Source organism: Drosophila simulans, chromosome X, assembly GCF_016746395.2.
Source record: "Drosophila simulans strain w501 chromosome X, Prin_Dsim_3.1, whole genome shotgun sequence".
In the NCBI taxonomy this organism is placed as follows: domain Eukaryota; kingdom Metazoa; phylum Arthropoda; class Insecta; order Diptera; family Drosophilidae; genus Drosophila; species Drosophila simulans.
Window position 1 is genome coordinate 13,596,920 of NC_052525.2, and position 13,550 is coordinate 13,610,469.

The following is a 13,550-nucleotide window of genomic DNA, read 5'->3' on the forward strand; positions in this document are numbered from 1 at the left end:
AATTGCGTCTGAAAAAGGTGCGACAATTTAGACGTTGTCGGGGTCACCAATTAAATAGGATACTTGGGTCCTTGCCACTGTCATTTCCAATTCCCATTCACATTCCCCGCCCATTTAACGCGATTGTCACTTGATGCAATAAATTGAAATTGACCAAAAGCGTGCGGCAATGTGCAGTGTGCAATGTGCAACTTGCAACTCGCAACGTGCAACGTGCAACGCGTATCTTGTTGCAACTCCGCTGCAAGTGTCGCTCGTTTCGTTTTCCTTTTTTATTTTATTCGTTTTTTTTTTGTTTTGCTGCCGGGAATTTGGTTTCGGTTTCGAACTCGCGTTCTCTCAGTTTGCTTTTTTTGGGGCTTGGCTTGACAATAAATGTCAACACTTGGTGGCCGCTAATTTATTTGCGCGCCCGATGCGTTCGCCACATGAGGTGGCGGTTTCCCAGGAGGAGCTGGGCCACCGATCGCATCGGGCGATTTGGAATGGCGTTGATGGTAATGCTACTGGAAAAATAGTTTAAGCAAAGATATTTACTAAACTATTTACTGTATTAGTAAACAACAATTGGGAAGAATCGTCAGCCTATAATTTTATACCTTCCACACATTATCAAAACTATATAAAATTTCAAATTTTACATACGAGGGATCTTCTTTTTCGCTGCGAATTATTTAAAAAGTGCAACCATCTTCAGACCAGACTTGAGTACACATTAAACATTCGCATGTCTGACATTAAGGCAAATGGCAAAGAGGGTGTTGTTGTGCGTCTCTTTCCCTCCGCCCCCCATGCCGTCTCTTTCACGCACCCTCTCACCATCTCTCTCGCTCGCACTGGTGTTTCGCCCACCTTTACTACGAGTATATGACGAAGGCCAAACAAGTTGAGGTAGGTTAATTTTATTGGCCAAATAGGTGGGTATCAAATTTAATGGACAACAGCGCAGTGAAATAAAGAAAGGGTTTGGGGTTCTGGGTTTTTGGTATGGGACTGGCGAAAACTAGAGAAGCATCTGGAAAAGTGGATAGTGGGCGGGGAGTGTCGGGAAACGCGCAGTGCATAAAGCGTAAAAATGAGCCAAAATAAATAAGAAAAGCCGCAAACGGAGCCACCAACAACTTGAAGAACTTTTTCGCAGAAAGAGATGGCAAGGGGGCGGCAGAAAGAGACGGCGGCTGTGGAGTTGACGGCCCTTTGATTGATTGGTTGGCGGCGGAAGCGTGACGTCACAAGCGGCACAGACACAGTTGAAAAATGATCCCATGGTTTTCTACCATCCGGAAAATGGAATATCATCACGTGCAGAAAAGGAAATCCCAAGTCCACAAAGTATAAGACATCTTAAAAATTGATCAAATGTTTTACTGACATATATCTGTTACCATATTTGATGATCATTCTGATCATTTCATTTGGAGTTCGAGCCCCAATATGCGAATCGATTAGGAAATAGCTCAGCTTCGGTGATTTTGCCAATTCAATGACAGCTAAAAATTTGCTGGCCATATGCTTGTGATGTTGGGAATTACCTTAACCTACTTCACAACCCCCTGTGCATCGCCTTTCACCCACTTCCCCCCACTGATTGGAGGCCAATTGCCTTTGGACCTGGCTGAATGTGGGTTTACTTTGGTACGGTTCGGTTTGCTTTGGTTTGTTTGGGTTTGCTTTTTGCTTCCATTTCATCTACTAACAAGCCGCCTCACGAAATTCTTCCGCAATTTTCACATAACTTAGCGCGGGGGCGGGGTTGCCGAAGATAGGAGCAGGCTAAGGCAAAGGCAAGGTGGGCAATTTTCACGCTGATTTCTCCTCAGGTTTTCCACTCTGCGTATCAGGATTGTGTGATCTGGCCCCTCGGAGACGCATGATCACGTTGGGCATACGCATCATTTAATGGGTTCGTGAAGTGAACTTGCAGCCGAGAGTTGTTGATGGAAAAGCCAGCGATTTTTTTTTATGCCTGGCCGGAGAAGAAGAAGAAGAAGAAGGCACCCACCAACTGGGCATACAACTTTATCACTTGCCCACAAAATATCTTCAATTGGTTCCATTAAACTTAAGCTGCGATCCCTGAGCACGTTTCTGCCGCAGCGTCATGACCACCACCCCAAAGCCCCTGCTCATCCCTTCTCACTACACTGCGAAGAAAATATAGTGAGAAATAAATGAATTAATATGATAAATATTTAAGTGGTAAGCGAAACAACAGTGACAGTAGAAAACAAGAGAGAATAGTCGAGTTTCCCAACTATCAGATACCCGTTACAAATTGCAAATCGGCATAAATTTACAATACTTATCAAAAAGATAAAAAATATCAACACATTTTTCAACAGTGTGGGCATGGCAGTTTTTTGCGGTTTGTGGGCGTTACAGTGGGTGTGGCAACATGGGTCAACGAACTGGCGCTAATATAGAATATTACTCCTTAATTTAAATTATATAATATATATTTATATTAACTTATATTTACTTTACTGCAATAACTTGCCTGCGATCATCGCCGTTGCCATTCGATCTGCTGCAGCTCTCAGTTTCTCGCAGTGCACGCAGCGCGGCTTCCTTCGTGCGTTGCCATCATCATCGTCATCGTCATCCACATGGCCGCCTGGTCATGGTCGTGCCCAAAATTAACCTGACCAGGGCATGATCATGAGGAGCAGCAGCAGCAGCGGCGGCAGTTGGAAAGCAGCAAAAGGAACGCAGTCCGAGAGGCTCGCTATAAATTCTATTGGCGTATCTATCTACACTATTTCTAATTTGGGACTTGGGACTCGGGACTCCCCGCCCGGCCTGAAAAAAGGAAAAAAAAAAGTCGGGGCTTTGTGGGATCTCCTCGACTGGATTAGCTCGCAGCTCGCTTTGGCCAATTTAAGTTTAAGTGCTTTGGTAACAGTTTCGCGCTTTCGAAACTTGAGTCGTGATTTATTTTCCGCTGCCTCGGCCTCCTCCGCTGAATGGAATGCCTGCTCCTCCAGCTGCACCAACTCCTTCAGCTCCTCCTCCTGCTTCTCGAAATCTGTGGGTTTTCCTCAAGTGCCGTTTTTCACGCCACGACACGCAATCGCCGCGGCTCGGGTAAATTAGGAAAATTGATCTAAATTTTCTTGGGAACCTTTGCCATTCCCGAACGTAGCGAAAACAACGATGAAAAAAATAAAGGGCCGGTCATCAGGCATATGCTACTCGATCTTTACGGATTCTGAAAGGGCCAAAGAATAGCTGTTGCTGCTGCTCGTCACCAGTTGACCAATTAAAATTCAATAAAAATTCAGGCAATTCCGGCGAAAATGAACTCAGGCCCGCTCAGTGAGCTCTTATCACAAAATTGCGAATCTCCAAATCGGGGGCATGACTAGGAGCAATCAGTACAAGTTCCATGTAAACAGTATCGACATCAGGGAGCCGAGGAACTGGCAACAAGTCCCAGTTAAAAATCTTTGCCGGGTCAGCGACAAAGTCAAGTGCAAGTCCCAGTCAAAAGCTGCAAGCAGGCGGATCCCTCGGCTGGGCTACACTGGTAAAAAATAAACTGACCTTGGTATGTAATCCAGGGGGGGCACGATCAACTTTGTAGAAATATTCCATAGTTAGTTGTGGTGAAGAAAAAAAATTACAAAAAAAAAAAATAAATCTTTTTAAATTAGCATTTACTTTCAAAGAGGAATTTTATCTCAGTGCACCAGTAGTACCGATGCCAGGCAGCCATGGGTGCAGTGCATCGGTGCAGCAGTGTGGCATGCAACCTGAACTTGCAGCTCGTTTGGTCGTCACATAATCTGCTCCAAATCAAAATTGCTTATTAAACGTGGAGAGCGCGAGAGCTTCGAGTCTTCGAGGAATGCTTTCGGTTTTGGCCACTTGGTCTAGGCCTCAATTTTTGTGGGATTGTGTGTAGCTGAAAATTGGTTATGGCCAGAACTGGCCAAATACGACTTGGGGGAACTAGTTCGAACAGTTTCGTAACAGTTTGATTCGGAAATATATATAAAATATATTTATGTATTAAATATATATTTCATATTTCTATATAAGTATATCGACCAATTACAAACATCTAGTGTGAAATAACCACTGTAAATTTCATTATATTATAACATATATTATTCATATTCACAAACTGACGTATTCATAACATTTTTTTGGTATCAATTTCGCGTTCTACTACTTAATTGTATCTTCCAAAACCAAGTAGTTCCCAAAACATGAACTAAGTTACTATGAACCGAGTGGATCATCTCTGTGAAAGACTGCGTAGCTGCCACAACGAATCTGTCGCCGCATCGGATATCGTGTAAATCGTATATATATATGGTGGAAAACGGTGCAAGAGCAACGCTGGATAAAAATTGCTGCCGAATTCTGAGCTGCGGCACAAGCAGGTAGCCACAATCCAGTATCCAGTATCCAGAAGACAGCACACAGAGTTCGAGTCGATCACGATTGCCTCTCCACTGCACTTCACTCCACTGCACTCGCATCGAGGATTGGTGATCGAGGATCGGCAATAGGTGGACCGGGATCCGATGGAGGCAATGGGTCTTCGACTATCTTGATGGGCATGGGATGCGATGCGATGCGGCGCTACAGGCTCAACTGAGCTGAATTGAGCATTGATCGACGATGACGATGTCGACAGGATCAGTGCTGCCAATTCGGACATTAAGTTGGCCAAAATAAGTCAGCAAAGTTGAAACGTAAAGCTTAATGTATTAAGAATAATAGAGAATATTATTTTAAATATATTGCCACAAAATGTGTTAATTTATTGGCTATCAAAAGATAAGCAATTAAACTTTGTGTGATCTTCTTATAAATTAAATTTAATATGTATATATATTAGCTTTACCTTCACTGTTCACTAGCCAGATATGTGTTCATATATATTAAAATTTTCAATAAATATTCGTGATATTTTGTGAATTGCTTCCTAACTCGCTGTGGCAGCACTAAAACAAGGCTGGGAAACGTGCAAAGCTGCCAATGAACCAAATCCAGCCGCTGGCCGCGGATCTATCTCAATTTCTACATTTGACCTGTGAACCGTAATGGATTTTGTATATATTATAATTGCCGACCGTGCTACACAATCTCCTCTGGTTTTCGACTGCGTTTTTCTTCATTTCTTTTTCTTTTTCTTGCTCAGCCGACCGATGGTCCGATTGCCGCGGAAGGAGACTGGATTCAAAGCGCTGCCCTCGACTGTATCTTGGCAAATGGATCGCGAATGGCGATCTTTCCGAGAAGAGGACAAGTTCAGTGAGCCGCGGAGTGGTGGGCAGTGGGGAAATCCGGTGGACTTGTCGCATTAGCACCAGCCAGCCAACTAGCCAGCAACGGGACTGGACGATTTATGGAGGCCCTTGGACGATCAGCAGATCGGTGAACATGAAAGAGTATCCATCCCAAGATGACCAAAAAACAAAAAAATAGGTGTCGTATGCCATCGCCGATTGGCATATATCGCACACCGATCGTGATAAGGCTAATGGTACTAATTTGGAACTAATGGTAATCGGCTTATAGCTTTCACTTGCTTTATAAAAATTACAGAGAAATTGGCAATTGTACATTCATTTGTTTTATTTTTTGTTTGGTTTTTATCGTTTCTTCGAGTTTAGTTACTTAAATCGTTGCACAATCCAATTAAACGCAAGCCATGTAATCGAACATCATAAGCATCAGTAAAATCCGAAGTCCGAATGCTTAAAATCACTTTCGTTGGCCAAATTTCACATCGTTGAGCTCCTTCTCACAGCCACGATATGCCACGCCCACGCCGAATCCAGTGCCCAGCCAGACGGGCCATATGCGCCTCCGGAAGAATAGCAGGGTGACCACGGATCCGATCACCAGACCACCAACTCCCTTCACCAGGGAATCCGAGAGGCATCGATTGATGTTCTCACGCAGTCGATCTTCTGGAGTAGTCGACATATTCAGCAAACTCCAGTGCCAGCTGCTAATAGATAATTTGTTATTAATTTTTTGTTTTTTTTTTTTGCTGCCAGATGTTACGACAATAACCGAATCGAAAAGGGCTAATGCAAACCACACGAGCTGTTGACTAGTACGAGAATATCAGAGCACACTGGGATCATGCCACTTTGACCCAGAACTCCTGTTGCCACTTTCAACAGCTCAGTTGGCCAAAATAGGCATTGTTGCAGGCATTTTTATGGCCCGCAGCCACTTCACCTTGTTCAAGCCAACTCAGCATAAATCGATCACGATCGATTTCTGCCAAAATAGATAATAATCACAACACACAAGCTGCCTCAATCTTTATTCAATCTTATCGATCTATGTGGGTATATGGTCATGCAACACGCGAGTCGCAATCCCATTTTTAATGCTAGTTAGCTGGCACTTAGAGGAAATTTCAGTCACTCTTGAATTTGGTAGAATTCGATATTAAATAAAAATGAAAAAATATGAAATATTAATTTTAATAATATAAAATCATATTATATATACGCAATGTTTTTTTTATTATTATTTCAGGCTTCTTGCAGTGCAGCTACAAACTTTCATTCACTTGGCAGCTGGTTAGCTTGAGTACTCATGTTAGCATAAGGCTTTAAAAGATTTTTTAAAATAAATTAAAGAAGCTTTACTGCTTGAAATAAAATAATATGTATTAAAGAAAAAATGGCAATTTTTTGACTATACTGCGTATTTGTTACGCTTCCGATGCAGCGTATTTCCGCTTCGTGGCTCCGCTCGAATGGCAACTCCCACCGAAATCCTACTCCAAGCCCGGCAAATGCTTGGGAAAACAGCGCCGGCGACCGTGTTGACGTGTTAAGTGCTTTGGCCAAGAGATGCCCCCGAAAAAAAGCCAGCAATTGGCAAAAAGACGGCCAAAACTTCAGTCTGCTCTTCCACTTGCCTGGGCTTAGGCTATAATTTCGGCTCACCGCCCACCAGTATAATTTTTTTTTGTTTTTTTGCGAGGCGTTTGGGGGCGCAACGGAGCTTAACTCGAAAATTGCAAATTCGGGTGTTCAATCGAGTCAAATCCTTTTCTATTACCAACTCAGCCGCTGCTCTGTGCTCTGTGTTTAAAGAAATTGTCGGCCTCATGAGCAATTTAATGCCTGATTTGCCTTTGCCTTAGCCTTAGCCTTAGACTTAGCCTTAGTTTTAGCCATTCCTTGGCGCGATTATAACTCCCAACTGCCAACTACCATTTGCCATTTCGACAGGAACTCCGTTCTTGGCCGTTGTTTTGCTGCATTTTGCATGCTTTTCGCTCAGCCACGTAAGTGATTCCTCTTTTGGGTGTTGGCACAGTTTTTCACTTGCCAATTTTCGCGGCGGCAAATGATTGAGTATGCCAAACTGGCCCAGACATCTAATTGTTTTATTAACTTCAATTGATTTTTGCATGTTAGTAGATTAGACACTTCCCAGATTGATTATAAATACGCAAATCAACAACATTTTCTACTTGACTTATTAAATATTCGCAATCTTAAGGCCCAAATCTGCTCAATACACTCGATAACCAGTTGGTCAGTTGAGAGCCAGCAAATTGGCCAAACTACTCATGATCATAATGAAGACATTTATGGACCCGCGACCGGATTCAATTGTGCGGCATTCAACAATTTTTGCAATCAATGCGAATCGGACTATGAACGGGAATAATGCAATGGCCCCAGGGCATTGGGCGCATCTGTGTGTACACTCGCGGTCAAAATAATAGCGAGAGCGCATCCTTAAAGCTTCACAAGCATTTAAAACAATATAAAATGTTTAACTTGTTAACTACATTTTATTCTTCCGAGCATTAAAAATGTTTCAAAAAATGGCTTCCATCTTTTAACAAAAGATGTAAATCTTTATTTTTAAAGGAAGAGGTACTTGTTAGTAATTAAAGTAATTAAATGAATTGATTGAAACACCTTTTTATTTGTGCATTGCAAGTTCTATTAAATGTATGTTTTTTGGAATTGTCAAACATAAGATTCGGATTTATCTTGCTTGCCCCAAGGGTCTCTGTTATTTTGTTGACCCCACCTGTGGGCCGATGTGTGTGCGTTGGGTGGGTGTCCCTGCAGCCGATCGTGCTCTCCGAGATGGGGGCCAAAGGAGGCTAACGGAGGCAGGGTCCTGTCCTCCACACCGAACAACTCAATGAGGCGCATGCAAGTCAAAACATCGGACCAAAGTCTACGTTTGGTGGACCCGAGCCCGCTGGCCATATGGTGCCCCCGCTCTCATCAATTTCGACTTGGGGCCTTGGCCCCAGCCTGTTTCTGTTTTTTTTTTTTCTTTTTGAGCTCAGGATCTCGGAGTGCCGTCCACGTTGGCTGGGCTCATTATAGATGCAGCGCCGATTTGTTTTGTTGTCCCCCCATTTGACTTTGAATTGATAGCATCAGGCAGCATCCAACATCCAACATCCAACATCCAGTATCCAACTGCAAACTGCAAACTGCGGCCAACGGCGGCTGCTGCCCAGTTTTCCCTCCCCAAGTTGGATTTTCCTCATCGTCCGGCCTGTGAGATATATAAATGTATTTGAACAATTGAGTGTGCTGCGCATGCGCTTGGCCAGTGCAAATATTTTAGATTCGCATAAAGTTTGCATAGTTTTGGCCCCAGCTTCCCGCTTCTGTATCTCCGATTTTTTATGAGAAGGCACAGTGGGTTTATTAGGCACACACACACACTTTAATTAGCTGTAGCGTCTAAAGAGAAAGATAAATAATTAGGTAATAAACTTTAGAAATTAAAACATTTGTTTCTTAACAAAGCAAATCAGGAAATGATGGGATTTCCCATACGCATCCAGTGTTTTTATGACTACTGTAAGTTGTCCACGCACTCTTTGCACTCACTGTGGATGTTTTTCTTTTTTTTTTTTTTTTATTCTTGTTCCCGTTCCCGTGTCCGTTTTCGTTGTCTTCACTGTGGTGCGGTGCCTTGGGCTGTTTAGCTGCGCATTTTTATTTAACATATCATTTAAAATTCATGTAAAACACATGTAGCTGGGCTGCGGGCTGCTTTGCATACGGTGGGCATAAAGTACGAGCCGGCGGACAAAACGGACAAACGGACACGTACACGGACAAAAGTATGTAAAAGTATAAGAATATATGATATAAATATCACATCAGTTATATAAATTGTATTATTTGTATAAACCCCATACGTTTGAACCTTCAAAAAAATATAAATAAAAGTTACGCTGTTTAGGAACAAATGTATCATGCCCACTTTCCTGCTGGTTTAACTTATTAATTAATGAACTATGCAGGCGTTACTTAAAGTATAATTCTATTTTACCACATCTTATCTGCATCAACTTTATAATATAATTAAATGTTAAGGACCAAGATCGGTCATATTTTTTGGCAGTGCACGGACAAAGGGACCGGCGGACAGCGCAGCGGACACATCACACCCAAGCGCCAGGAGGGATCGGTTGTGCCCCCTCCAAGGGGTGTGGAAAGGGGAAAGGCGGGTTGGCGGGGTGGCGGTGGGTAGGTCCAGCCAGCGAATTCATAAGCAAAACCAAGAGGCCTGTATCTGAAGTCGCATATCTGGATGGGCGAGGATATAGAGCCGTGGTTTCCTACGTACAACTGGACGCGATGAAGATGTCGCTTGTTGCTTGTTGCATGCTGCATTTAATTTGTAAACAAAGTCTTTAGTTTATGACTTGAAGTTTTATTTTAGCATATCTAGGCTCCTCCCGCTAGCATTTTGTTGGAAAATTTGTAAACAATTCGGAATTCCAGAACGCATCATTGCCAGCGCCAATTTGCATATGTGCAGGGGGCGAATACTAGCATAGAGATCGGGCCAGTGCGATCGGTGCTTCGGGTTCGGGTTCTGGTGTATACATATGTGGCATCCGGACAGAAGCCATTGTTATGGCCTGAAGGTTGACCTTTTGGCCCCCGTCCGCCGTTAGCCATGGCAGCCGTAACAAATCAGCAATGACGTGCCCCGACACTAAATGCAATTTATAACACTTTTTTCCCCAGCCCAACCCAGCTCAGCCCAGCTCAGCCCAGTCCAGCCTGGCATGGCTGCTCCCCCGGCGACGGCTGCCTCTTCCTGCGAAGATTGTCAAACAACTTGACTTAAAGGCAACTTAACGAGCAGCCCCCCTGATGAACGATGAACGACAACTTCATCATGGGGTCGACGTGGTCTCCTCAGCTTCTTAGCTCCTCGAATGCTGTCATCAGCATCAACACACGATGGACTCGTGGTCCCATGGACGCGAGGAACCCAAAAAAGCCATCAAAAGCGTTCAGCCAGCGAACTTAAAATGCAACAAGACGGAGGTGCTGCGGCGGAGAATGAGGCTTTCACCCAAATGGGAATAACACTCCATACCACCGAAATGCTCTATTCCGAGCTCATGATTCCAATACAGCTCTAAATACCTGATTAAAACAAAATAAGAATAATAAAAGTCAAATCATCAACAGGTTTTTCATTTATGATAAAATGAGAGATCATTTTAAAGCTAATAAGATGAAGCATAGTTACTTTTAATAAGTGCCTCATATCGAGTTTCTAATAGACCGAAATATACCCTAACTATACCAACCGATTATCGCTTGATTATAAAGTATATAGTCCCCATATCGGCCCAATCCCTACTATTCCCTTTCACAGATCCTCCCACGACAGCGAACTGCACTTGTCTGGGGCTTGGTTTTTATGAACGCTTGGGCTTTAAAATAAAACTACCGCGACTTTCCTCGACTCTTCCCCAGCATTTCACCGCCCACGTCGCCCAGCTTTCTCCGCCAAGCACATGAATAATGCAAATGCCCGAGAATGCGAGAGCAGTTCAGATATACACCCAAAAAAAGAGGCAGCTACATAGCCTTCACACACACAAAGACAGTGGGGAAAATAAAGTGTATAATTTGTAAATAATTAATAAATGAGTATGGCAATTCATAATTATTTTATGTTATTTTTTTATATTTTTTTTATGCTTATGCTTACTTTTTTGTTATGCTTACTGCTTAGTTAATTATCTGATTTAATTTTTAGTAACATAATATTATATCATTACTCTGTGCAAATTTATTCTCAGTGTGGTCGCAGTTGGGCTTAATGTGCCATAACTCACCATACACCCATACACTGGCACTGTGACACTAACAGGGGCACACACACACACACACACACACTCGCACAACACAAGGACATCGCATCTCATCTAATATGACCGCCCGTCACTCATTAAGCCGTCGCTGTCGTCCGCTCTTTATTGTTGTTTATATTCCTATATAGAAAATGTTCGTAGCCGGCGGTTATCGGTGCCCAGGAAATTGCGATTTTTCATTTCACTGTTTTGCTTTTTATTTTCGGCGAAAATAGAAAATCTAGCAGCCGGGGCGGCGGGAAAAAGGGGCGTGTTTCGGGGATATGAGCGCATCAAATTTTGTCAAATTTTTCGTTGCTGTTCTTGCATTATTTTAGCAAAATAATTAACACGAACCTTCCACCCATCCATCCATCCATCCATCAGTCAGTCAGTCAGTCTGGTTATCCGGTCCTAGTCCTTCGTCCGAATCAGAGATGTCAGATTTTGAACAAAATCTGTATTATCTCTATTTCTTGGCTCTCAAAAATGTTGGTTAGCTTAGATGCCTTAAAACTAGTTCATCTTAATAAATATAGAAATAAGTAATAGATACATTTTTATATAAGTTTTTAGATTCATTTGAAAGCCATAATATTGAGCCTTGATTATTTAGGTTTATAAATCCATATTCTGCTATATATTAATTCCATATATTTGCCTCATAATTTGGCATCACTGTTTTGATCCTGTCGCGTCATCCTGGTCCTCTGCCTTGAGGCATTTATTTATGGTCCTTCCTAAGCAGCCGCATTATATGCAACATTTTGTCGCCTTGTGATTATTTTCGGCGTTTCGCTGGAAAAAGTGGGCGCAACCGTTGTGGCGCTATGGGTCCTTCGGGGGCGTGGCAACTGCACCTCATTTCAGTTGATTGCTTTGGGCTCGAGGCTCTTGCCAAGTTGATTTTTTATTTGTGCCCGTCGCCGTTTTGCAGCCATCATCATCATCTTAGGGCTTGTCTTGTCTCCAGATGAGATGGGAATGAGTTGAGTTACGATAAGATGGGTTGGCATGCTCTGGTATGGGCGGCCACATGTGCACATAATATTTTAGTGTCCTTTTACTTATGCACCACCCACAACCACGGCCACCGTGACTACACTACTACCGTCCCCCCTCCCATTGCATTGTTCCCTTGTTAGTTGCTTAATTTTTAATGGACCCGCCTGTAAGTAGGCAACCATATTTTTGCTTTACAACCTGAGCCACTTGGCTTAATTGAAAGGCGGCGGCGCTTCTTCCAAGATTCCCAGTTCAGGATTAACAATTTATTTTAGTGCTAATAGCTGTTGAAGTGCCGAACAATAACTTACCTACTTTTAGGCTCCTTTTGGGAATTGGCTCGCTGTAATTTTGCCAACTTACAGGCTGCTTGCTAAAACTAAAACTGGTTTGGCTTTGTTAAAGTTACGTATTTAATATCTTATGAAAGCCACAAAAACATAATAAAAGAAACTTTAATTATTCATATTAAGTTTTTTTGATTATAAGTTCTAATCGAAAGCCTAATAATTTTAAAGAGAGTATTGATTAATTGATTTGATTTATAAATTCATTTAATTACTTACCTTTAGCCAATTAAATAATTATATTAAGTCATATTAGTGTGGGAAAATTATATTAAAAAGATTACTCAGTTGGAAACTGTGCAAAAATAACAACACGACTTTAAATTGGATTCGCTCTACATCCATAATCAATTTTCTCATCAGAGCCACAGCCATAAATCACTCATAAATTAATTAGACATTAGCCGCACAGGTTTTCCAAGAATTTCTTCAGATACAAATTGATTAACAGCGTGAGTTGCTCGAAACTTATATAATTAAGGCAAAATTATGTTAATAACAGATGGTACAAGAACACGAGCGTTTCGAGGTTACTCCATCCATGGGATTCCCCCCAAAAAACGAGTGACCATCGAAGACCAAACCGCCTTCATAAATCATTATGATATACGCCTGACGAATTTTCAAGTGTGTGAACACGTGTCGGAAAAAGGTAGGGAAACTTATGTATGATGGTTTCAGCGAAGAGCAAATGCTCTTTCAATTGGAAATAAGAAGCATATTTATGTAATAAAATAAGAAATATGAAATAAATTGCAGTCTCAGCTAAATAATAAATATATATTAATAATTATATGGTGTATACAAAGACAATATTTAGAGGGGCTAACAGAATATCCATGACCAGCTATTAGTTTTGTCATGGGTGGGCAGCAATGACTACATTCGCATTTTTAGTGGCATTACGAAGAGCTCAGTTCATTGTGGTTTTTTTTTCTAAAAAAAAACAAGCATCAAAAAATCCCCGCAATTATCAAGCCAAAAAAATCAATAAGCCCATCTGCTATTTCTACAGTTCGTTGAAAGTGAATCCGAACATAGAATCGCAAGGGAAATAAGCCTTTTAA

The 13,550-nt window shown here is 42.0% G+C and overlaps 2 protein-coding genes across 2 annotated transcripts in view; both read right to left on the minus strand.

Annotated features, from left to right (window-relative positions):
- Positions 1-13,550, minus strand: part of LOC27206823 (suppressor-of-stellate-like protein) — a 98,504-nt gene that overhangs the window by 77,285 nt on the left and 7,669 nt on the right. The window lies entirely within an intron of this gene.
- LOC27206346 lies at positions 5,565-8,159 on the minus strand. The gene is made up of 2 exons (XM_016172593.3): positions 8,032-8,159; positions 5,565-6,073 (listed from the first exon to the last, which is right to left on the minus strand). The coding sequence occupies exons 1-2, from the start codon at positions 8,157-8,159 to the stop codon at positions 5,719-5,721; spliced, it is 483 nt and encodes a 160-aa protein (XP_016039272.3). The 3' UTR covers positions 5,565-5,718.